This window comes from Eleutherodactylus coqui, chromosome 6 (genome assembly GCF_035609145.1).
Source record: "Eleutherodactylus coqui strain aEleCoq1 chromosome 6, aEleCoq1.hap1, whole genome shotgun sequence".
NCBI lineage: Eukaryota > Metazoa > Chordata > Amphibia > Anura > Eleutherodactylidae > Eleutherodactylus > Eleutherodactylus coqui.
The window spans coordinates 155,865,599-155,892,037 of NC_089842.1; the positions used below are offsets into that span (position 1 = coordinate 155,865,599).

General features: G+C 43.5%; 1 protein-coding gene across 3 annotated transcripts; it reads left to right on the forward strand.

Moving 5' to 3' along the window:
- Positions 1-804: 804 nt before the first annotated feature.
- VRK1 (VRK serine/threonine kinase 1) lies at positions 805-26,016 on the forward strand. Of its 3 annotated transcripts, none has more exons than XM_066608048.1 (13): positions 805-888; positions 4,315-4,490; positions 7,154-7,209; positions 8,643-8,712; positions 8,804-8,891; positions 11,268-11,376; positions 11,838-11,930; positions 14,130-14,262; positions 15,912-16,032; positions 18,230-18,288; positions 19,537-19,712; positions 25,557-25,629; positions 25,869-26,016. In XM_066608048.1, the coding sequence occupies exons 2-13, from the start codon at positions 4,325-4,327 to the stop codon at positions 25,946-25,948; spliced, it is 1,224 nt and encodes a 407-aa protein (XP_066464145.1). In that variant the 5' UTR covers positions 805-888; positions 4,315-4,324; the 3' UTR covers positions 25,949-26,016. The 3 variants fall into 3 exon arrangements, with proteins under 3 accessions (XP_066464145.1, XP_066464147.1, XP_066464146.1); XM_066608050.1 differs by having other exon boundaries at positions 855-873; XM_066608049.1 differs by lacking the exon at positions 805-888 and adding an exon at positions 926-1,207.
- Positions 26,017-26,439: the final 423 nt, after the last annotated feature.

Consider the following 26,439-nt stretch of genomic DNA (forward strand, 5'->3'; position numbering starts at 1 on the left):
CGGAGCCAGAACGCCGCTGCTGCCGGACAGACCCGAAGGCAGAAGACCCTTCTGTGCAAGCGCGTCTAATCGGGCGATTAGACGCTGAAGTTAGTCGGCGCCATGGAGACGGGGACGCCAGCGCAGGGAAGGTAAGTGAATAACTTCTGTATGGCTCATATTTAATGCACGATGTACATTACAAAGTGCATTAATATGGCCATACAGAAGTGTATAGACCCACTTGCTGCGGCGGGACAACCCCTTTAAGGCATTTTCACACAGTCCAATCATGATTTGGACGCAATTTTACATATGAAGAGAACGCCGCACTTTACAACTGGTCTACATGATGGATTCTTCTCTTGAACCGGGGGTCCGAGACAGGAGAAAAAAAACCAAAACGCTATTCTCACAGAAGCGCAGTGTAATTTTCCTCTTTTTACTATTAAAAAAATAACAAAAACCAAGTGATTTTCACACACAAATACCGCCGGCCCGCACGGACAGCCGTGTTTCCTCCATACTCACCCTTACAATTTTTTTACAAACATTTCCGGCTAATATTTGACATTTTGGATGCTTTCTATTTTTCCCATAAAGCTACCCCAAAAATGCCTTTTATCCAAAAAAAAGAACCGTATGTGGAAAACTTGAGGAGTGTCAGTGACACCGCGCAGACTGTCTGCCCAGGACCTCGCCGTGTGCCGAGCGGCTCTCTCAGCTCCTCACACTCACTTTCTCCTGACGCGCTCATTGGCGGGAAAACTCTCCGTCCGCCGCTTGAAGCGAGGTCACGTGACTCTCTACGTCATCACGCTGGCTCCGTCGGTAAACAGCGGCGACGACTAGGAAGCTGAGCTGCGGCGGACTTGAGTTTCCCGCGCAGGAGAAGTGAGCGGCTGTGAGGTAACGCCGGGCTGCCGGCTGTATAGGGGAGGCTTATGTTATAGGCGGTGTACGGACTGTATGCCCTCGGGACACGGGGGCCTCTGGGAGGAGGGCCGTGTTATGGTGCCGGCTGTCTGTATAGTGGGGCTCTCTGCTTCAGAGCAATCCCATATAAGCAGCTGCTTCCTCTTCTCCTGATCCGCCTGCTTGTAACGTCTCCTCGTCTATCAGTGACCCCAATGGCCGTACAATGACCTCCTAGAGCTTCACTGTCGCTGCAGGAAGTAAATCTTCAAGCTTATTTTTTTCTTTAAAGGGAACCTGTCAGCATAGAGAGGTAGGTAGAGGTAGGTCCGCCACCTAAAGCCGTAATGGTCCGTATAAAGAACATGTACCCCCTGGTTGTGCCCCTTTAAGGGTATGTTTACACGGAGCGGTTGTGCCGTAGGTTTTCCGCAGTGGAGAATCTGCGAGATCCGCCTGTGACCCCGCGTACCTTCTCTCCCTGCACCGCGGTCGGTCGTGCACAGTGCAGATTTTTAGGGTTTTTTAAAAATATTTTAATTTCCCGAAATGTCGCTAGGCAACAGGTCCCCACGTTATCGCCTATCTAGAATGTCAGTTGCGGACATGCTGCAGGGCAGACAGCCCCCGTTGACTTCAATGGAGGCCATCCGCAGCAAAATAGAGCATGCTGCGATTTACACCCCGCCCGCTAACGGAAATCACAACTCATTTCCGCAAGTGTGAAGGCTAAAGCAAAATTACATGACTTTTCAATGCATGTCATTTGCTGCGGATCCCGCAATGGAAATCTGATCGTGTGAGACTGGCCTTAGTTTGTATATTTTAGTGTAGGCCATTATATTATAGGGTCTGGCAGTCTGCAGTTTATTGAGACAGTCAGCTTATATTATTAGAACTATAAACAGGTTCATCTTGTTAAAGGGGTTTTCCGGGCTATTACTCCTGATGAGCGATCCTCAAGTCATCAATATTGATCAGCTGGAGTAATTGCAGCTGTCATTGATTGTAAGCTGTGCCTGCAATTACCAGCGCCAACCACTACACAGGGGTCAGCGCTATCTGCTTCCTCTCTGTACCTGTGTGCTGTAGTGCGGACAGTGGCTGCCTGATCAGCTGAGATCACGAGTGTAGACTCCAGCTGATCAAGTACTAATGAGGCATCCAAAGGGTAGGGCATCAGTAGGATTTGCTTGGAAACCCCCTAAGGCCTCATGTCCACGGGCTTTAAATCCGCAGCGTTTCTCCCGCACGCGGATCCGCGCCCCATAGGGATGCATTGGACACCCACAGGTAGTTAAATACCTGCAGATGTCATTTTCCCATCAGGCGCGGATCCGCGTGCGGGGGAAAAAAAGGACATTCTCCATTTTCTATGGAAGCCGTCCGGATCCCCGGGAGACCCGTACCAGAATTAAACTCACCTGCTCCGGACGATGCGGTTCTTCCCTTCTTCGCAGCCGGATCTTCTGTCTTCGGCTTGGCGCATGCGCGCAGCACACTACCGGCGTACCGAGCACATCCGCCGGGACGAAGAAAGAAGATCCGGCCGCGAAGGAAGGAAGATCCGCATCGTCCAGAGCAGGTGAGTTTATTCAGATTTTTAGGCTTCATGTCCGCAGGGCAGGAGGGACCCGCTGCGGATTCTACATGAAGAATCCGCGGCGGGCCTGATTTTCCCCGTGGACATGAGGCCTTAGGCTCACTGGATGCATTAATCCGCTCGCCGTTTCCCTTGCATCTTGTGCGTGGGTTCTCTTGTTTAGTCTTTTTTTTTTTCTTTACTGAGAATTTAATAAATAATAATTATGTCTTAAGGGTGGCAACCAATGCGTTAATTTTGACTATATAGGACTTGTGACTTTTGGAGGTGGCACTACTTGCTGGTATTCCTTTTTACCGTCTGTCCTCGCACCATGTAGACTGACATCTCTTATTACATGAGCAGAAAGTGAGAGCTGGAAGCTGCAGAGGATGTGGGCATGGAGAGGCGGCACCACCACTATGACTCAGCGCCCTTTTGAGTCAAGCTTCAAAGTGTTCTGAAACTAGGCAATGTTTCAGAATAAAACCTGTACAGGCGCAGCGTGCGTACCCGTCCCGTGGACTGAGCAACTTTTAGGAAATACTACGTGGAGTGAAATGGGAAAATAAAGAGATTCCACCTTCTGATGGCGAAGGGGTGGGGTGGGGTGGGGCTTTCTATGCTGCTCACGCTGCAGCAAAAATGACCTAACGTTATTCTATGGATCAGTACGATTACAATACAACATTTATGTAGCTCTTTTTATCTGCTGTGCTACCTTTTTTTCCCCCCCAAACTTTATTTTTTAAAATCCTTTTCCGCATCATCTGACGGCCATAACTCTTATTTTTCTGTTGACGTATTTGTGCAAATGGTCATTTTTTGCGGGACGAGATGTCGTTTCTCTTGGTACCATTTTGGAGTAAATACGTTTTTAATCGCCTTTCTTTTTGTATTTTTTTTTCTTTTCTTGGAGACTGGGTGACCAAAAAAAGAACTATTCTGTTTGTTTTTTTTTTTCTTCTGCCAACATTCACCATACGAGTAAATAATGTGTTAATTTGATAGATCGGACTTCTATAGATGCAGTTTTAGGTTAAATATGGCAAACGTTTTTTTTTTTACATATTACCTTAGTTTTTTGTAATTTTTTTTAAACCTTTTTTTATTTTTTTTGTCCCGCTAGGGGGCAAGAACTTGCTATGGTTTGATCGCTCCTGCAGTATGATGTAATGCCATAGTATTACATTATACCGTGATCTGACAGGCAATCTGCCATGGCAGACCTGGGGGCTTTCAGATGCATCCTCGTAGTGAAGAGAATAGGAGGAAATGGGTCCCCCCGTTCTCGAAATGGGTGGGGGTCTCGGCAGTGTGACCAAGCCCCCGCCCCCTCCATCCCCACTAATCAGCAAGTTATCCCCTAGCCTATTAATGGTGGATAACTTGTGGTTCTGTAAATGCGCTTTTCTTAAAGGGGACCTGTCTCTTGCCGTTCTTCTGAAACCAAAAAAAAAACTGTGAACCTGGTATCACCTGCCCGGAATGTCCATGCTAGTGGTGATTGGACCGTATCGGGCTGTAGGACAGGCTTCTAACTGGTAGCAAGACTGCATTCATGACTGCTAGTTCTCGAGATCGCACGGCTACACTGATCTTTGGCTGCGCGACCTGTGCTGTGACCAAAGCAGTCCTGTTTTCCTCGCCCCCTGCAGCACATCTTCCGCTGTAGACGGCATGTGCTTGCATGGTTGTTGAAAGTGCGTGTGGGACTAACAATCGTTCATTGCTTCCCCCTTAGTCTGTGTCGGCCTATGTAAAGTTGGTATGTGCAACATTTCTCTTAGCAAAGTATCTGTATGTTCGGTTAAGAAACCCTCTAAATTATTTTACAGCTTAAATACTATGCCTCCTAAGAAAGGTGGGGCAGCACCAGCTGCCAGGAAAGCCCCAGCTAAGCGCAAGTTGGCGGAAGAGTTCCCACAAGGAGAAGTGCTCACAGATTCTTCAAAGAAGCAGTGGAAGTTGGGACTCCCTATTGGCCAGGGTGGATTTGGACGTCTTTACCTTGGTAAGATTATCGGTCTGAGTGCATTCACACGGCGGAGTATGATTGTAGGTCTGAGAAAATCGGATCTATTTCTCACTCTAACTGCAATTACGGTGCATGCTTGCATTATAGTGCATCACATCTATGTATATGCAATTTCTTCTGTGCATCCGATGTAAAAAGTTTATTCCTCCATAATAAAAAGGTTGGCGACGTTTCGACCCACAACTATACAAGCTCAGCCTAACATACAGACATGACACACGTAAATAGTAAAAGTACACATTATCACAATAGTTAGCAGCTGAGCATTCACAATGCAACTCCCACAAGCATCAGCTGTGAATAATGATGGTTTCACACACATTGTTAACACTATGTGTACCCAACATACCTAGATATCTGATCACCAAAGAATGCCAACCATGTTGTATGTGCATATGCGGTTAACTAGCAGATTGGAGTCTCACTTAGCCAGTGCTCCTGCGTCAGAGTCCTATTGCAGAGAGTCTCATCTGTGCTGCGCATGTGCAGGGCTTCCAAAATCCGGCGCTATCCAATGCTAAACAGGAATTGTGACATGGCCGTCGGGCATCTTTACAGCTCTTGCGTGGTTAGTTTCCATGGCACAGTGAGCCTCTGTAGTAATGCTACAGGAGTATGTCACACAAGCCAATAACTGTCTGCACATGCGCATGATTCATCTAGTCCCGCGATATCAACTCAAAGGGTGATGCGTACCACAGGTTACTAAATGAATTACTAGTTCTTCCACTATGCGAACCAGCAGTCCGTGACTGCCGGATGGCCTCTGGCACAGCAGAGCTTCAAGGTCCCAGCAGGACCTGACCAGCTCTGCCAGTGACTATTGTCACTGCATGAGGATGTTTTATCCTGTAACTGGGACTCCTATAGATGCCTCAGCTACAGTGGAAAAATGTCAAATAATAAAAGAATGTGAATGTCCCCCAGAGGTCTTATATGACATCATGGGGGAGATGGATAGTAAAAAGAATAATTACATACGTAAGTAAAACAAAATGACAGAATAAAACAACAATTTATACATAAGAAAGAAAATAGCCCAAAACCAACCAAAACCTTCGCTATATGCGCCCTGTAATTCAAAACTATACATATTATGTATCAAAACACCCGAAACAAAATGAGGAACCTGTTCCCCTACTTTATTTTAGTGTAAATATACTAATTAAAAAAAAAACTATAAAAGTTTAAAAAATACACTTTAGACTTTCTCTCTATTCCCCCCCCCCCATAAAACTAAAAAACAAAGTCAGTGAAAAAAATATTAAAATAGCCCTATATGTCACGGAAAAAAAAACTGCAAAAAATACTTTTGGTGGTTAAAGGAAGAAAAAGGGCAGTAAAGCAACCATATGGGTAAGATCCCTAAGGTTTCTTGTCCTTAAGGTACAAAACAGCCTGGTCCTTAAGGGGTTAAGTGAGAATCGCCCAAAAATACAGTGATTTTTCTATCCTGAACCTTAGGGCTTATTCACACGCGCGTATATCGGCCGCCGTTTTCACGGTCTGCCAATATACGCTACCATCTGATACATTGGATTCCAGTGCATCAGATCACACAGATGTATTCCCGCAGTGTAAAAGGGCTCAGGGCCAATATAGCGCCGGGCAGCAAAGATAGTCCTGGCACTGAAATACGTCGGCCGCTGCATAGACTCCTATGGGAGCCAATGACAGCGGGCGGAGAAGGGAGGTGGGAGGGAGTTTAGCTGCGTAACTGCTAAACTCCCTCCCCCTTCTCTCCTCCCCTCCGGCTGTTTGCAATGGGAGGGGGCGAGATGGAGGCAGAGCTATGCTCTGCTCCTCCCATTGCTGGCTGCGGACAAGGGCCAGGAGTTAAGCTCCTGGCCACTCCCATTGCTAACAGCCAGAGGCGAGGGAGAGGGAAGGGGGAGAACAGTTTAGCAGACCTAAGCTGTCTCTCTCCACCCAATGGCATTGTGGCCTTGGCATGTATGCGCTGGTGGGCGCATGTAAAAATGCCTAAGGCCTCATGTCCACAGGGAAAGTAAGAATTAAAATCTGCAGCGTTTTTCCTGCACGCGGATCCGCGCCCCATAGGAATGCATTGACCACCCGCAGGTAGATAAATACCCGCGGATGGTAATTAAAAATTTTCTGGAGCATGAAAAAAAATGGCCATGCTCCATTTTAGTGCGGATCACGCATGCGGGAGCTCAGAGCACATAGCTCAATTGATCTCCCGCATCAAAAAGAAAAGACAATTACAGTGCATCCGCACTGCATCCGCAGCCCAAATCCGCGTTACAAATCCGCAGCAGATCTGATTTTCCCTGTGGACATGAGGCCTTAAGCCGTGTGAAAGCGCCCTTAGGTCAGAGAAAAAATGCTCATAACTAGATAGAAATTGGTAGATTCCTTTAACACATGTATTCCATCCATTTCATAATTGGACAGAACTCGCGTGTGACACTCACCCAGTGATTGCAACCAAATTGTGTCGTGTGCTGGGGTAACGGGCAGCATTTGGATTCGACATGTTGAAATCCAAATTGTTTGCTATTGGAGTATACTTAGGTGCTCCCAAAAACAGTAGATTGGCTGTAATTTGTAATACCAGTAATCTTAAAATGCAATGCTACCTGTAAGGTTCAATATCTTTTCCTTTTGTACACTAGCGGATGAATCCACTTCCAAAACAGTAGGACCTGATGCTCCCTATGTCGTTAAAGTGGTAAGTCTGCACTTATTTCCTGAGGGATCTTAAACATTTAAAAAAAAATGTCCTCAATAGTTTGCTTTCAACCCTGCAGAAATGTGGCGTTGGGTGAATCCAGTTTAGCTTGCTGACACATTCCATAACTACTAAGCGCTGCGGAATATGTTGGCGCTATACAAATAAAGTTGATTATTATTATTATTTATTATTATTACTACTAGGTAAATTTTATTTATTTTTATTTGGGTGTGAAGTGACCTCATTCCTATTTATTTTGGCCATACACCTTGGGCCTCTTTCACACGGTTGACAGCGATATCACCGCTACCTAATCTCTGTGATATCGCGGTACTGTACCCGCGATTTTGTTGCATCAGCAAATCTTTTCTTTGAGAATAATCTTACATCGCTGCCGCCCGTAATAAAATCACGTGATTTTTAAAAAAAATTTTTTGATTTTGAAAGTCAATAGGAGTTTCTAATGTTAAAATCACATCGCATGAAAATCGCAAGTTTGTGTGATGAAATAAACAAAGGGGCTCCATAGGGATACATGGGAGATGATAAAAAATTAAAAAAGGACATCGCAAAAAGAGCATGCTGCAATTTTTTTTCTCCCCTCACAACAGAGCATCAGTGAAAACTTTGAAGGAAACCGTTGAAAAGCATGGGTTTCACAAAACATGCCATTTTTCTTCCGCCTATGTGAAAGCATGCTTAGAGGCATAGGATCTAACAAGATGTATTTGTGGGTAGGTTAACTATCTACCTTTCCTTCCTGAGGTCTGAGAAGGATTGGTTCTGTGGGATGTCCATTAAAACAGGTCTTCCCATCTGATAATTCATGCCATATTGGAAGCAGTCCAGCCTTTGGGGACTCCACCAGCCCGAAGAATGAAGGGGTCAAAGTGCTGCAGCCCCTTCAGTCTTTCCCTGCAGCATGTGGCCCCAGCTAGCTGCTGTGCAAAAGAGCTGTGTAACAGCTTGGTTCAATTTAATGGGTATGCTCTGCATTTCCCTTCATAGCAGTGCACTTGGCTTTGCGGAGACCTGGGGTGCAGGCCTGATCAGTTGAATAAAGCTGTACTAGTAGTCCTCCACAGCAGGTAACCAGAGTGTCACTGCTCAGGGAAATTCCAATGAAGGGAATGCAGCACTGTGCCTTCTTCATTCTTGGCATTGGTAGAGGTCACACATTTTGGGCACCCTCAACTTACAAAGTGATGGCATATTCTAGAAATATGCCATCAATTTACATGATGCCCCTTTATGAGACGACAGGTTTCCAGCAACAGACTATCTGCTACTCCATATGACAGCGAACATGGACAGTAGTAGGAAATTGTTCTGTGTGATTCTGGTGGAAGAATGGAATAGTATGATACAGAAGTCTAAATTACATTAAGCCTTACTTAACAAATATACTTATTAATTTTTTTTAAATGAAGGAACCAAGTGAAAATGGACCTCTCTTCTCTGAACTAAAATTCTACATGCGAGCTGCAAAGCCTGAAATGAGTAAGTGGTGTTAATACTAATTATTTTTATCCTACGTAATCACATTCTTTGCTACAACAGAATATGAGCATAACATTTTTCTTCTTTCTAGTTCAAAAATGGACCAGCAGTCATAAATTAAAATACCTTGGTGTGCCCAGATATTGGGGATCTGGTCTGCATGACAAAAATGGAAAAAGGTAATGGGTGTGCAGCAAAGAATAGTTGATTTGGGTCTCTTTTACACAGGTTAGTCTTTGGGCACTTTAGAGCCCAAAAGTCGTCTTAGCGATGATCACTCCTGAGCTTTTACACAGTAGCAAGGATCGCTGAGGGAATGGGGGCGGAGCCCGACAGAGATTGCTCCCATTTGCAGGACTCCATTCACTGCAAACAGACCAAGCTTCATAGATGAACAGCCTATTTAAATGGGCCGATCATCATCTGACTTTTATTCTGTAATGCCTGCAGAAACAATGGCAAATGTATTCCCATTTGTCGTTCAGTTACTGCCTGCATTTATACTGAAGGATTGTTCAGATTCCCGCGATTCAGCAAAAATCTAAACGATGATCAGCCTGTGTAAAAGGGTCCTTAACGGATAAATTGACAATATTTGACTAAAAGCAATTAACAGTCATTTAGCCTTGCTGGTTGGTTAAACTGAAGCTTTGAAGGTGCTTTGTATAGTTAGAGACTTAACGCTGAGGGTATATCTACAAATAGCAGAAATGCTTAGGAGTTTTGCACAGAACGTTTGCAGCGGTTTATAGTACCAGCCATGTGGTTGAGACTTGAATAAATCCCATCCACACGTACTGGAAAACTGCATGGAAATTGACCTGAGACTTGGGGTTTTTAAAAACTGATTGTGAACGTCTGTTGTAGATTTTTCCTATTTAGATCAATAGGCAAGTCACAATCTGTAACAAAATCCAATTACTACAGATTTTTGCTTTGGATTAGCAGTGAATCTAGTAAATACAATTTTCATAAGGGCTCATGTCCACGGCCGTGACTGGCTCCACAAGCAGAACACCGCAGCAGAGTCAATCACGGCGCTGCTGCGAAGACCCCATACTTGCCTCCGGATCGCTGTGCAGATGTGCCGGCGCCCATGCGCAGTACAGTGCATGACATGCCAGCAGAGGGGCGTATTCACGCTATACTTCGCTGTGCTACAGTGGAAGTATAGTGTGACAGACGGCTTCCATTGACTACAATGAAAGTTGGCCATGCGTACTCCCGTGGCAAATAGGACATGCCGTGGGTTATTTCACGCTGCAGAATTTCGCAATGGAATTCCGCAGAGTGAAAATTGAGCTATTAGTTTTAATAGAACCTAATAGCTGTGGGCATTAGCCCTAAGTGTTCTGTGTTTTTGTTTTGCATAGTACATAGGAAAGTAGGCAACAAATTTGTACCGAAATCCGGGCAATTGGTGCAGGTTTGCCGTTATTCATATTGTTATGGAGAAAAAATACTGTAGTGAACACCACAGAGGTGATTTTTAGGTGGCTGTACACATGCAGAACACACCTTCACCATCACAATATCTCAAAATAACTAGCCAGGGCTCATGGCTCTGGGGAATTATGGGATTTGTGTATTTCCGTGTGCAACAGCATTTTTTAAATGTACTACTTGTACACGCAGTAGTGTTCTCAGCCACTGAAACGGCTAAATGCATTTCCTGGCAAATGTGCAAGAAAATAAAGCGTACCATGTTTCATTTGCGTGATGCAATTGCGCATGCAAAATGCTCTTTTGTGCACAAAAACTTGACGTCAACTGGCTTTATTCTCTGCGGTTTTTGCGTGCGCACAAAATGAGTACGTATGGCACAAGCTATTACTACTTCTGCTTATTCTCCAGTGAAATGTAACTTTAACGCTTTAAGAACAGCATGATAAATATACAACACTTGATCCTGGCCTTAAATCCGGCCAATAGCAGTAGTACGGCACAAGAATTAAAGTCTCTGCTACTGCAGTTAAGCAAGAGCAGGTTGGGTCCCCAGCTGTCGGACGCAGCCGAGGACTCAAAGGAGGAGGAGGAAGCAGTTTTTAACTTTTGCTTTCTCCTTCCCAGGCTACATGGCTCTCAATGAGCGCTATGTACTACTTTCACAATGCGACCCAGCGATCACATGACTATCGGGTGCCCTCTCTAAAAACAGAACTGCAGAGTCTTAGCAGACCCAAACTGTTAGTGACTGATACGAAAAATACAGAAAAAATAATTTGGGTGGCTGAAGAAAAAAATAGAACAGTAAAACCACCACATGGGTAAAATGCCTAAAAAGTGCCTGGCCCTTAAAGGGTTAAGCAATTGATAAATTCTCTGATCTGTGTGTAAGCTTTCTTTCAGCACTGTACAGCAGTAGCTGTAATGATATTTAAGATCTAGGCTGTACCTCTTAGTAGCTTAGGAAAAGCAAAGATTATTTCTGATGCATATCGTGAGCTGTAGTGTAATGCATTTCCCTCTGGAGGTGAATGCCTGAGCTGCTTTGGCTATTATGTAGGTACTAAAGTTAATCAATTTGGAATGCTAATTCTTTCATCTGGCTCCAGTTACAGGTTTATGGTCATGGATCGTTTTGGGAAGGACCTGCAGAAAATATTTGAAGAGAGTTCCAGGAGGTTCGCACACAAAACCGTGCTGCAATTAGGACTGAGACTAGTAAGGACTGTTTCTTACAGACTTTTATATGTAACTGAAATCGTTCGCCTAAACAAAGTCAGTTTGCTTGTTTTTTTTTTTCTTTTGTTACAAGATCGCTCATTAGTTCAGTTCACTGCCTTTGAATGGGAACGACTGAATGATCGACATTTAAGCAATTAGTGAACGAGCCAGCGATTTATTTTCACGCTTGAATTTGAGTAATTATCGTTCACTTGTTGGCCATATTTATACTGAATGACAATTGTTCAAATTCTAACAATCCAGCAGATTAAGGTATAAATGAAAGGAGGGGGGAGGAAGGTCGGGGAATCTTTTTAAATATCCCTTCACTCTTGTGCCTGAAGCTGCTTTAGTCACGTGATTGACTGCAGCCATCACTTTACATTGCAAAATAGTTTTTTGTGTATTTATTTAATTTTACACTGACCTGTAGTTTAAGTTCATGTTTTTTTTTTTAGATTGATATCCTGGAGTATGCACATGAGCATGAATACGTACATGGAGATATCAAAGCTTCCAATCTTCTCCTACATCATAAGCATCCAGATCAGGTATGTTGTAAAAGTGTGTGTGTGTGTGTGTGTGTGTCTTAAGGGTGTAAAGATTAATAGGATGGCCTCTCCTTAGAACAGCTCCATAGTTTTAGTAGTGTCTGTGCCTGGTAGTGCAGCTCACTTCAACTCTGTCCCAAACAAGTGAGTGGGACTGAGCAGTAAACTGGGAAGGGAATGGACTGCTTGCTGGAGCACCATTTCTCATTCTGACAATTGGAACACCCTACTGATCTAATATTGATGGCTGTTACAGTTAAGCCTGGTTTAGACATCTTTTGAGCGATAACACTGGCCAACACATATTTTGGTGCAGAGCGTTTGATAGCGGATCTAAGGTATATTTTGTGTGCTGATTTTAAATATGCCATCCATTTTCCCCTATCAGCTCTAGTTTCTGTGATATAGGCACCTACTGAATTTTATTACCCTATTCCATATTACACATATGATCGATATAATTAAACAAATGCCGTACAAATTAGTGTTACTTTCTACAATATTGTGATGCAAGGAACAAAACAAAGTAGACTATGTAACAATTTATTGTTTTGCAGCTGTATGCAGCATGATTTAGGAAGGAGGGGTGGGCCCAAGCTGAACTTTTGCACCCGGGCCCCTGAGCCTTTAGGTACACTCCTGAACACAACGATTGTATAGCTATAAAACCCCACAACACCTTGGGCGACAAATGTACACAACCGTTCCTCCCTACTGGTTGTGACAAACTAAATGTACTAATAAGATTGGTGATGTGACACGGCGTGGCTGGCCATGTGAATTCGCCAAAACTATAGCTGATGGAGAGAAACTGTTTGCATATTCGTAAATAATGGGCCAAATATACATTTAATCAGTTGTAACATTTCTGGCACCAAACATTTTTTACAATTTTGTTGGCCAGTGTAATCGTTGTGTGCATTTAGAGGGCAAGGTGATCTCTCAAACGGCAGTTTGACAGTTTTGAGCAAACACTTTGCGCTCCGAGTGGGATATGCAGAAAACAAGCGGTGCCGCTTGTCTTCTGCATCCAGCTGTTCTCTTCTCGGAGCGCTCAGCTGTAATACAGCTCAGCGCTCCGAGCAGGGTATGCAGAACATAGCTGGAGTGCTGTATTCATTATACCCCGGCTGTGTTCACTGAGCAGGATACAGCTGAAACAATATCAGCTGTATCCCACTGTAAACTCCTGATAAGGCTGATCGATGTCTTTCAGCACGCTGAAAGAGAACGATCAGCGACTGGTTAACGAAAACTGCATGATATCGGTGCAGTTAGACACAACCATTATCGCTCAAAAGACTGCTTTTGAGCGATAATTGTTGTCTAAATGGGCCTTTAGTTTGCTACCATTTTCCAGGCATTGCTTTAGGTAACCTCAATTAAAGGGGTTTTGTGGGACTAATATATTGATGACTTTCAGCCATTTGAAGAGATTGCGGTGTTTGGGCAAGTGCAGCAGCCTCTTCACTGTATACCATATATTTAGTACAAGTGTTGCTTTGTATTGCAGCTCAGTTCATTCAATGTAATGGGACTGAACTGTTCGTACCACTTGCTTGACTAATGGATGTGTTCGTACAAGCTAGATAAGCTGCAGCAGCTCTTTCCCCCTTCAAACAACTGATTGTGGGGGCAGAAGGACTTAGGCCATCAATGTTAGATCAAAGAGGTAGTCTATCAGGAGGATAGATCATAAATACCATTAGTCCCAGAAAACCCCCCCCTGTATATTACCACGTTCAAGTGATCCTGTAAATGACATCTGTCAGCTGCTTAGTGCAGATTCCTAGTATATAAGGAGGTTGTCGTATTGGGATAATTTAAAGCAAATGTTCACTTTTGATGTGCCATCACTTCAAAGCAGTTATGTCAACAGGCAGGACAACCCCTTTTACATATGCCCTAATGGGGCATATGGGCGTTGTCTGTTCAGAGTGAAGTGCTGCTGGAAAGAGCGGCTGCTACTCTGGTGGACTTTTCATGACCATATATTACATGGCCACTGTGGAATACCAAATGCAGAATTCTTGCTTGGGAAATCTCTTGAATACCGAAGACTTCTTTATTGCCAGGGGATTCAGACAAACTGACCTGCGTTAATCAGCTGATCGTTATGATGCCTTCCATTATAATAGGATGTCCTCTGAAAGACACTCCTCAGTCTGTATTGCAGTAACATTACTTTCTTTTTTTCAGGTTTTCTTGGTGGATTACGGTTTGGCCTACAGATACTGTCCAGAAGGTGTACACAAGGAATATAAAGAAGATCCCAAGAAATGTCATAATGGCACTATAGAGTTTACAAGTATTGATGCTCACTTAGGAGTTAGTAAGTGTATTGTATTCATTTTGGGCTATAGATCTTTGAACGTGTAGTCTTTACTCCTGTGTAAAGTAAGGATTAGTAGAATAGGGGGCTTCATGGAGGCACCATATGGCGCACACATTGCCTTTAGTTCCATAATCCAGACTCCTAGTCTTAATGCAGTACGGGGTCTGTGCATGTGACAAAACTAGGAAACTAAAACTGGAAACTAAAACTAGCTCTTTAACTTTTTTTATTTTTCCTTTTGTACATAAGTTTTAAATCCATACTACTTTCCTAATTTCTGGATTAATTCCAGCCGCCAGCATATTACACAGTATTTTTGGTTCCTGAATAGTGTTTAAAAGAGCTTTTAAAGTTAGGATACCAAATATTGAGCAAGTGACACTTTTTTTCCTTTTTAACTTAATAAGTCTGCAACTGGTTCCTCACAAACATCATATTGAAGTGTTTGGCTCAGCTGTTCATTTACTGTACTAAGGAGGTGCTGTTATTGGAGAAGTAATTTGTATTTCTGTCCAAACAACTTGCTAGGCCTCCTACATGCAGTATGCAAATTTCGTTGGCACCGTACTTGTATGTGACATCCCTTGAATTCTTAGAAATTAGATTCTCCAGACAGATGAAGAAAATAGTTTATTTTTCTGGGCATTATCTGCCTGAAGAAAAACACCACCCAAACAATTCACATGCGGAATTATGCGAGCTCAAATGTATTACAGCCTTGCAGTAAAATGCAAGTTGTACACCCCTCATCCCAAACATCATTTGCATGCATGTTCTTGATAGTTTTAGGGGAGAATCTTTTATCCCTTCTATTGTTTCATCCCTAACAATGGGATTAACTCCCTTTTAAAGGGCCACTCCAGCAAAAAAACATTTTTTTTTTCCATTCCTGTCGCCCTCACTTGATTGCCTGAAACACTCTAGATGGCTCCTCTGTGAATTGTAACCACTTCCATGACCTGCAGCCCCTGTCTCATATTTATCAGGCACGATCTTGATGGTGAAAACTTTGCTCTCACTTTCAATCAATCCCATGATACACAGCATTAGCTGAAGGCTGTACCATTTCTTCCTGATGGGAGGAGAGGGTGTCAGTTTATCATTGCCATTTATAGTCCCTTAAGCTACAGACCATAAGTATACAGTCAGGAGTATGAGCTGTGATCTCTCCCCTGTGTGACAGGAGCTGTGTTTATTAGTAGTAATAGGGATAGGAGTGTCTGTGTCCCCCCTCTAGGCCGTTTCTGTGGTGGGTACGTTTAACTGCAGCACACAAACTGAGAAGTTGACTAGGAACTTCACGCACAAACCCAGGTAGATCTAAGCTGGTCAGAACTGAATTCCAATGACCATCTGAGGAGAGATTTTCAGACAGAAAAGAACTCACAGAAGTCAGTGGATTGGAAAGGGTTAAATGTATAGGTCTGGTCACGTTTAGGATAACCATACTGTGCAGCCAGGAGGGGCAGGGCCACTGCTCTGCAGACATGAAGCTTTTAATAAGTACCACCATTATAGGATTTCTAGTCTATCTATAAAAGAAAAGTGTGTGTGTGTGTGTGTCCAGTCCCTTTTATTTAGCTTAATATTTCCTGATTGTTGTTGTTGTTACTAAATGTTTCATAGAACTTACATTTTGACTTCAGACCCTTCAAGAAGAGGAGACCTACAAATCCTTGGTTTCTGCATGATTCAGTGGCTGTGTGGAAAACTTCCATGGGAAGACAAACTGACAGATCCAGAATATGTTGCCAATTCAAAAAGAAGGTACTTTCACCAGCCTGCTATCACTGTTGTGTTTTAAAGCTTAGTCTTTTATATTCCTGATCCAAAACCTTTAGACCCTACTGTGCTTGCTGTGAATAAAAATGGACAATTGGTAGGTGCTTTGTTCTGGGGATCTTCACTATTGTCCTTGTTTGGAGCTAATTCTCTTCACAGCGCTGGCGCTTCAATTCCAATTGTAAGTTTCTGTGTCTTGGAAAAAAAATTACAGATTGTATGATTGTTCACCTATTCGGTTAGTTTGGATCTACTAAGAGATTTATCATTTCTGATTCCAGGCACAGGCAGTCAGAATATAAGGAATGCTGCAATTGATTAAGATCAGCAGAAGACATAAGAGTTGAGATGGAAAGTGTCCCAATTTTCTTAGCTGGGAGCATGTAGTGCACACTGACAGCACACGCCTATAATGATAACTTGCTGAGGCTGCATTACAACCATGCTGGCCTGCACTGGCCACATATCCTGAGCCTCAAAATGCCAAGCAGCTTACTGATGTGTACTGCAAATTGCTGAATGTGCTTTAAGTTTTTGTTCAGTTTAATGCAATCTGTGTAGTTAAACATCAAGCACCTAGAAGGAGTTGTCATTTTGCTGCAGTTACATCCCAGGCAGATATACAAATGATTAGAGTTGTGATGTGATCAGGTGAACGGTTTTGCCACCTGAGGTTGTAAAAGTGGTTCTCCCCTTGGCCTATAAAAAGGCTCTCAGAGCCTACTTGTGTGTAGTGTACTCCACGCCACCCCCCCATCTGCTTCTGTAGAGCTTGTTGACCACTAGACGCCTCTTTGACCTATTCATAAGAGATTTTGCCTATTTAACAGAGTTAGATGGGGGTGCATTATTTGAATGCGAGAAGCTTGATGGTCGTATCGAAGAACTGACAAGACTGTTAGGAGGTGGCACGATCATTACAGGCCCCTGTGTCTGTTGGAACAGTTTCCAGGCGCTTGACTTAAGGACATTTGTTCTCATGGTGCCCTTTACGTGTACTGCCTTTGACACCCACCATGCCTCTATTTGGACTGGTGTTGTGAACTGCGAAACTGCACTGCTGCAAAGTGGAACAGTTGTATTCAGCAATTAATCCAGGTTTAGTTTGCACATGTTTCGTCTTCGGAGACCATGCAGTGATCGACTCAATCTTGTCTTTGCGGTAAAGCAACACCCTGTCCCCACAGCTAGTGTGATAGTTTGTCACCCCTAATGGTGATAGTGGGGAAAATGACAGCTCAGCGATATGTTCAGGACATCTGCAGCCACATGTTTTCTCTAATAGCGGCTTCCAAGAGGCTTTTTTTCATCAGGATAATGCTCGGCCGCACACAGGATTGTCACAGGAATGTCCCCACAACATTGTCACATGTCTGTGGCTGCCCATTCGCCAGATTTCTCACTAATAGAACATGTATCGGACCATCTGGTACACTAACTTCGACAGCTTACGTGTTTGCACAATTTAGAGGCTTAGTTACAGCAAATGTGGACCGATATGCTGCCGGATACCGTACAGAACCTCTATGCCTCCATGCCCGCCTGTATCACATCTTGCATCCAAGCTAGAGGCAACCCAACAAGGTACTAGAGCCTCCATGCCTGCCTGTATTACATGTACTGCCTCTAGCTTTGATGGAAGATGATACAGGCAGGCATAGAGGCTCTAGTACCCTGTTGTACCGCCTCTAGCTTTGATGGAAGATGTGACACGGCGGCATGGAGACTCTAGTGCCCTGTTGGGCTGCCTCTAGCTTGGATGTAAGATGTGATACGGCGGCATGGAGGCTCTAGTACCCTGTTGTACCGCCTCTAGCTTGGATGGAAGAACGGGGGGCTTGAGCCTCTATGTCCACACGTATCATGTCTTGTATCCAAGCTAGAGGCAGCCCAACAGGGTACTAGAACCTCTATGCCCACCCGTATCAGATCATCTTGTATCCAAGTTAGAGGCAGTACAACAGGGTACTAGAGCCTCCCTTCAAGGGGTCTGTTTTCCGCAGTAAATTGTCCTTTTCTTCTGTTGTTGTAATCACTTACTTATATAAACGTTACAATCACACGGAGAATGTTTCATTCCGATTCCAGCAACTCCTAGGTGCTTGATTTGTATTGACAATGAGTGTAATTTGTCTATTCCTACTCCTTTCCATGTTGGTGAAACTATGTTCTTTGTTTCCAGACTTTGTGATGAAATACCAGCACTTATGGAAGCTTGTTTTCCTGGGAAGAAGAAGCCAGGTAGGTCTATCACTTCTTTTGCTGATTTTGTTTTTCATGTGTTAGCTTTTCTCTCTCATGTCATTAGGGAAGGCTGCTTCTTCAGAGGCAAACACTAAGCCAATAGTTTGTTCCTTGGCTTTTTCCCCCTCCCCATCCACTAGTGGTTGGGGAGGGGGAAGAAGGACTGATTGTGCAGTGGGACATCTGTCGCCTTTTCACCTGGGGAAGGTGGGCTACTCTTTTCACCAACCTCAGAGGGCCCCGTCCCTGGGACTTGGCTTTAACACTCCAGTCATGTATCTCATTCACAGTGGACCCTGACCCTCTTTATACCTCTTACACCCTTCCCAGTCCAAAGCTGCATTATTCTTTCTATCAGTTTGCCATTGGCTTCTCCACTACATGTCTCCACCTCCAGTACTTGGATGAGCCTGTTAAGATGTGTCCTGACCAGGACCACTGTGTGCTTGCATCACTCCTTCCCACCCCTCTTCCTCAGGCAGCACCATGCTAATAATTTTGTCCTCTACTTCACTCGGTCCTCGGTCTACTTCACTACTAGTCTACATGTCAGCAAAGCAAGGGATTTTTTTTTTTTGGACCCAAAGCAGGCTGTTCTCTGGAACTTCTTTTTTTTTTTTTTTTTTCTTTTTCCTCATTGGCTTTTAGTATATCGAGGAGGAGCTGTCCTGCACCTTTCCCTTCACGTTGCAGATGAGCGATTCTCCCTCTGCTTTCAACAAATCTCCCTTTTTATTAATCTGGGCTGTCTATGCATGGGACTTGCTACATGCAGAGACAATCCATGGCTGGAAGAAGTCTTAATGATGATCTGGGCTGGATGGAAAAGACTGCAGTCAAAGGACATTGCGCAAGAGTTAAAACGTAGCTACCAAATGGTGCATTTTTTTCACCAATTTCAAATGGTGAAACTTGCATTACAATTCTGCATCGTAAACTGACACTCTGTGGATTTAAAATCTGCCCTTATGTCAATTTCTACATGGATTTTCTACACATTTGTTTAAATTTTACTCACTTTGTTACTACTGTAAATGCTGTATATGTTAAATCTGCAGCAAACTTGCCCCATATGGCTTCACACATGATTGAAAATGTACTTGCTTTCGTATGACTGCTGTGGCATGATAGAAAGTGTGTGTTTAGCAAGCATTGTCCATTTTCTTGCATAGTTTGACAGAATTATTGCTACTTTTAGGTTTTTAATCTTGTTTCATTCAATTTATTTATTTATTTTTTTTGCAGATGGCATTGCAAACTATATGGAGGCTATTTCAGAACTTGGTTATGCAGCTAAACCTCCGTATCAGCAGTTAAGAGACATTCTCTTAAGAGGTCTAAAATCTCTGGGTGTCAAGGACGATGGGAAGCTGGACTTCTCTGTGGCTCAGAATGGAGATGTTCCTGTAAAGGTGCGGAAGGTAGGTATTTGTCTACTTAAATGTATTTAAAGATCAGCACAGAAACGGAATGTGTTTGTCTACTATTCAGTGCTTATGCAGAGGAGCATCCAACCGGGGGCAGCTGAGAAATCATGTGACTGCTGCCATTTTGAAGGTTGAGAATAGTATAAATGGTCGTCTTATGGGGAAAGAAAGGGGCCTTTTTGTTCTCCCAGTAGGAGCATTTTGAACTTTCTAGTAGATTTGTGGCCTTAACCCCCACCCCTCACTAACAAACAGACTGATCAGTCTGCCTTTGCTTTTAACCTTTTTAGTGAACGCCATAAAAACACACTATGGACAGATCCTAAGAGGCCTTAGGGCTGGTTGCTGTGTTTCTGCAGCGGCCTAGTCTAAGCGAAGCACAGGAGTTTCTTACGGTCTGGAGCAGGTGCTTGGCTGTCATCTCCTATTGTAATGGTCCAAGATCACAGAAAGCCTGGCCATTTAACGTCTTAGCTGCCACAGTTGCCATTGACCACAGCATCTAAGTTGTTTTTGAGGGAGGGGGTGCTCCCCCTATCACTGATCTACATAAAAAGTCCACAGCAGTCTCAATTTTGATGTGGTACATTAAAGTATAAACTTTATTTTCCAGTAATTTACACGGATGTCCAGACTCCAGATATAGACATAGCATTAATAAAGCCGGTTAGTAAATATTGAATATTTCGGCCACAAAAGACCCTTTGCAGCACTATATCTGTGTATCTATATATGTCGAGTGACCCAGATCCTGCTCCATGTATATTCATTATTCGCATTTCATTATACGTAGATAGTGTGCAAAGCATATGCTATGACTATATTGGATCTGTCATTGTTTGGCCCCCTTGTGATGCAGTTGTGTGGTGTAGATCAGTTGCCATGGCAGCCGTAGGCCTAACAATGCCCTCCAGGTCTGCCATAAATTGAAGCCTGGTAGGCCCTGCCAGAGGCAGCATCTAATAGGTATTCTGTGACAGGCATATACTGTACTACATAAGTAGCATGTAGTGCAGTGTTCTGCTGGCAATCGAACAATCATATTTTCAAGTTCCCTTTTGGGACAAAAAAAACTACATGTTCCCCTACAGGTTATTTACAGGATTTAAAATTATCTAATAGGTTGTGCTATATTCGTAATGACACGAACTATAAAAAAGAAATTGATCGCACTTAGTGAATGACGTCAAAGTTTGAAAAAATCTAGAATTGCAGTTTATCATTTGTTCAACCTAAAAAGCCACATTTATCTTAAAGTAAAAATAAAAGCTGCAAAACTTCCCGTGAAAAAATTAAAGGGGTTGTCTCGCGAAAGCCAGTGGGGTTAAGCACTTCTGTATGGCCATATTAATGCACTTTGTAATATACATCGTGCATTAAATATGAGCCATACAGAAGTTATTCACTTACCTTCCCTGCGCTGGCGTCCCCGTCTAACTTCAGCGCCTAATCGTCCGATTAGACGCGCTTGCGCAGAAGGGTCTTCTGCCTTCGGGTCTGTCCGGCAGCAGCGGCGTTCTGGCTCCGCCCCCTTCTAAGCATCATCGCGTAGCTCCGCCCCGTTACGTGTGCTGATTCCAGCCAATCAGGAGGCTGGAATCGGCACACGTGACCGGGTGGAACTACGCAATGATGCGTAGAAGGGGGCGGAGCCAGAACGCCGCTGCTGCCGGACAGACCCGAAGGCAGAAGACCCTTCTGCGCAAGCGTGTCTAATCGGACGATTAGGCGCTGAAGTTAGACGGGGACGCCAGCGCAGGGAAGGTAAGTGAATAACTTCTGTATGGCTCATATTTAATGCACGATGTATATTACAAAGTGCATTAATATGGCCATAGAGAAGTGCTTAACCCCACTTGCTTTCGCGAGACAACCCCTTTAAACCCTTATACAGAACCACCAGTAGAAAAACACAAATGCCATGGCTCTTGTAATGCAACAATAGATATTCATTTCTTTTTAAGTGTTTTTATTGTGAGTAGTAAAAGTGAAAATATATAAACTTACTAATACCAGCATTTCTGGTGGTGCAATGCGCCACTTACTAATCTAATATAGTGAAAGGCAGATTGAGTTGCAGGACAGCGACTGTTTCAACACTGGACAACGGTTCACGATTAGATGAAGGCTGCGGCATTAGCACTTGAAATATAATGATATCCTGTGAAGATGGTGGGAAAGGACTATGCTTTAATGTTGGTCAATATGCACTGCGAGCTATGTATATGTACATTTGCTGTGTCTCAACTAGCTACAAACTGCCAGACTGAGTACTGCTGTATCCATAGCAACTGGGGGTTTGGGGGGGAGGGATGTAGTCTGCCCGTAATCTCCCATTCAGTGCACGGTGGTGAAGGACTTGTGATGATGTCACTGTTATGTGATCAGGGGCGGAGCTCAGAGCCCCAGTGACTGATCACATGACGGTGACATCACAGGTCCTGTAAGCACACGGCTGCTGTCAGGCTTTGCATGTTTTAGGACCTGTGATGACGTCACTGTTTTGTGATCAGGGGTGGAGCTCATAGTCCTGGTGACTGATCATATGACGGTGACATGTAACTCAGTCACATATCACTCACACGGGCAGGTGGTCATTAGTATTTTGATTACTGTAATCATACCGCCTCACAGAATCAATTTAACATGTTGTTTATACTACATGGTAAAAGCAGTTTAAATAAAAACTGTGATTGCTGTCTTTGTGCTCATCCCACCCCCCAAAAAACAGCAATCCAAAAAGTTACTTGGACCCCAAAATTAAAACTCGACCTGCAAAAAATACGCTCTTATAGAGTTGTTACCATAAAATTAGAGTCTTGGAACGCAATGATGAAAAAATGGAATAACTTGCTCAATCATTTTAAGAACTAAAATAGGCCGGTCACTAAGGGTTGCTTCGGCTGCCGACTTCAGGCTCTGAGCGGTTTTATGGCATCCGGTCTGTATTAAGAGGTGAGGTAAACTTTACGCTGATTCAAATTGCTGCTGAGAGGTTTCCAAAATTGGCCAAGATTACAGGGTGGATTAGTAATCATGTAACTGTACTAAGAGAATGTTTTGGTAAGGGCTCCTAAATAATTGGCATTGTCCACTTGTAAGCATTCTGCTTTCCCTGGCATTTATTGTGCAGGTAAGAGACATTCTGTACAAACTCCTTGCAAAGCAGAGAAATATTATAATTTCCAGTCTTTCCATTTGGCCTGTGCATAGCGGCAGCATAAGCAGTACAATAATGAGATCCTCTCTCTGTATTTTTGGTCAGAATGAGAAGTGTCTGTGTGTATTCCTGACTAATGCATCACAAATCTGCTGACATGCTAACCTTGAAGTCATAGCTGGCGATAATCAGGCCTGTGCAGCGGCAGAAGAGATGGACCTAATGCACTCCATCAATGCAGTTTGCATATGGGAGTTCCCACGGGGGAGCTGCTCGGTGCCAGCTGAGGGTTACCTGCCCATTGCAGTTATTGTATGTAATTATCAAACCAATCTGTTCAGCCCAGCAGGGTTTAGATGGTAATCTGAAAGCAGTGCTCCTTCCATGAGAGATGGATTGCACTATCCACCCCCTCACCTTCTATCCCCATCAGCATTGTATCCATACAGCTGCTTTCATACCATTGTGAAGTACAATTGTCAGACTCGTGTAATTTCATATAATTGTCCGACAAGAGCACTGCTAAGGAAGAGCAAACCTGTAAATGTGCCCACAGGGTACGGACTGTATGAATTATGTAGCTGCTAATGATTGATCGTGCTAATAATTAATGTGCAAAGCGCCACTTCCGAATAATACGTACAACAGCAAGTGGTGCGGGGACAAGAACGCGGTCCCCACATTCATTTGCATTGTACTTGGGTACTGCGGTGACGTGTGGACTGAGACCTACATCTTCATAGATACATAATACAATTACTGGGAAGCCTGTAGTAAGGAGGAGGATTTGTGTGCTGAGAAACATATGCATCTTAGTGTTCGTTTCGGGTCTGTCAAGGAATTCCTTTAAATAAGCTAATTTTACATGTTGCTAATGTTACATCCAACATTGAACTAAAAGTTGAAAACTGCAGAAATTAACCACTTTTTTACAGTTTTTTTTTTTACTCTGTTCTGTACCCTTGTGTGGCAGGACTGGTCATAAAAAGTTATCAATACTTTAGGAAACATCTCTCCCAGTGCCGCCTATATATAGCTTTGAAACATGAGTCAGGATATGCGCCAAAGCAGAGCCGCATTGCCATCTACAGTTGCTATTGGAGTTTTTGCAGCTCATCAGTGCAGAGTAGGGTTCTGATTGGTTTGGCGAGATACCTTTTTGAAAGCTATTGGTTCTTATGGTGATCCTGCTTATGTAGTTAGTCTTGCAGGCCTTGTTGCCTTAGAAAAGTCGATATCTCGCCCAACTAGAACCCTACTTTGTACTGATGAGCAAAGATTCCTAAATATTGCTGTCTCCAGATGGGTGTGTCAAGGCTGATGGCCTGAGTTATGATTTAACCCCTTGAGTGGCACGCCCGGAAAAGTTCCGTGACGAGCTCCACTGCTCATAGCAACATAGCCCGGAAGATTTCCGGGCTATGTATCACTATGGGAGCTGCAGAGCACAATGCCACAAGCTGTGACAGTGTGCTCTGCCTGCACAGACCCTCAGAGATCAAAGCAAGGGCTTTGAAAAACCAGCAGAAGATATTGCCGACATGTCGGCAATGTCCTGCTTTGTTTACAGGTTGCCATAGAGACCATCGGCTTGTCAGAAGCAAGCCGATGGTCTCTGTGGCAGGGAGAGCTGGTTGTTAGCTGTCAGAGGACAGCTAGGTACTAGCTCTTACAGCAGAGATCAGAGAAAACCTCCGATCTCTGCTGTGTTAACCCTTTACATGCTGCAGTCTATGTGACTGCAGCATGTAAAGGGCTGTCACTGCAGCATGTAAAGGGCTGTCACCATCGGACCCCTGGAATGTGATCAGGGGTCCTGATGGGTCCCTGTGGAAGTCCCCTAAAAAGACAAAAAAAAATAAATTTTTTTTAAAAAATAAAAAAAAAAATAAAAAAAACACTTGTCTCCCTTTACTTTGTAAAAAATCAAAAATACAATCACACATGTGGTATCCATGTGCGTCGTAATGACCCAGAGAAGGAAGTTAATACATTATTTAACCCCTTAATGACATGGCCCCTTTTTTCTTTTTTCCCTATTTCTTTTTTTCCTCCCCCCTGTTTAAAAAATCACAACTTGTCCCGCAAAAAACAAGCCCTTATATGGCCATGTCAATGGAAAAATGAAAAAGTTATGGCTCTTGAGACGCAACTGCAAAACTAGCTGAAATTCAATGATTAGACCATTTAAAAAAACCTGCCCTGGTGGGCACGACAGGGTGGTAGGAAACCTGCCACTCAAGGGGTTAAGATTCGTTAAAAGGGTTGTCCAAGATTAGAGAGAAATCTGCTTTCTTCCAGAATCGGCACCACACCTATCCATTGGTTGTCTGGTATTGCTCCTCAACTCCATTCACACTACTTTGCCCCACCTCTTAATGGTTCAGGCATTGACTTACAGGGTAGATACTTACAGTTGACACTAGAGAGAATTCTTCTGTAGAAGCCAGAAAAATAATTTGCATACATCTTCCCAGGTAGCGTACACCAGCCGGAACTCTGCAAGGAAAACTAGTTTCTTACAGTGTTTTAGTCCTGGAGACCACAGTTAGTCCCATCAGTACTCTGAGGTGTGGTGAGGTTTTAATCAGGAGGGGCTTTGTTACCCAATATGTTTGCAATTATTGCATTGTAGGTAAACTCCAGTTATTAATGGAGCTGATGTCTTGTTTTATTAGAGGAAGTTGCCTAAGGCCTCTGAAGAGGAGGACGAAGCTGAACCAAGAGAAGTGAAGAAGAGGGCTCCCAGAGGTGAGTCTTATACTGTATAATATCCCTCCTATGTGATTGCTAGGCTGTGGTACTTTCTGAGGCCAGGAAAGAAGTGCCTGCTACCTCATTTACAGATGGTAAACTCAGTTTTAAAGCTTCAATGCAAAATGCCATAGATGTAGAAAACGACGCGCAGGTTACAGATTATATGCTGGAGTGACTAATCTGCTGGCGTACTGCTAGGCTTAACATTTGTATTTAAATGTCTTTCTGTACAGGGCGTCCTCCAAAATCTCCAACTAGTTCTCCAAAGACACCACCAAAAGGAAGAGGACGTGGAAGAGGCAAAAAGCAATAGTATTGTCATATTTTACATGTTTTATGTTTTTCAATGGGCAGAATATTAGAATAAAATTTTATCAGTCACTGTTGTACAGTTTATCTCTGGCTCTACTATTTCAGAAGTAGCAAATGTTAACTCGCTTTACAGCATTGTAGTACATTGTAGTTGCTTGGATGTGCACGTCATGTTAATGAGTGCTAGGTCTGTAAATTAGTTTTTTTTTTTTTTTTTTTTTTTTATTACATTCCCATCTTTTTACAAAACAAAGAGCCTAAAGATCCACACTCTTAATTTTACCCCCTAACCACCATCTTGTATTCTGGAACCCTGGTTGCTGAAAACAACCTCCGATGGTGCATAGTATTTCTTGTTAAATCATCTGTTTCTATGAGGCTAATTTCACATGGGCCAGCGTCCATTGTCCCTGGGAATACATCACTCCAGTACAGTTACGATCCTCCGGTGCAGAGGAGAGCCGCATCTGCGGATCAGCAAGTGTTTCAAAT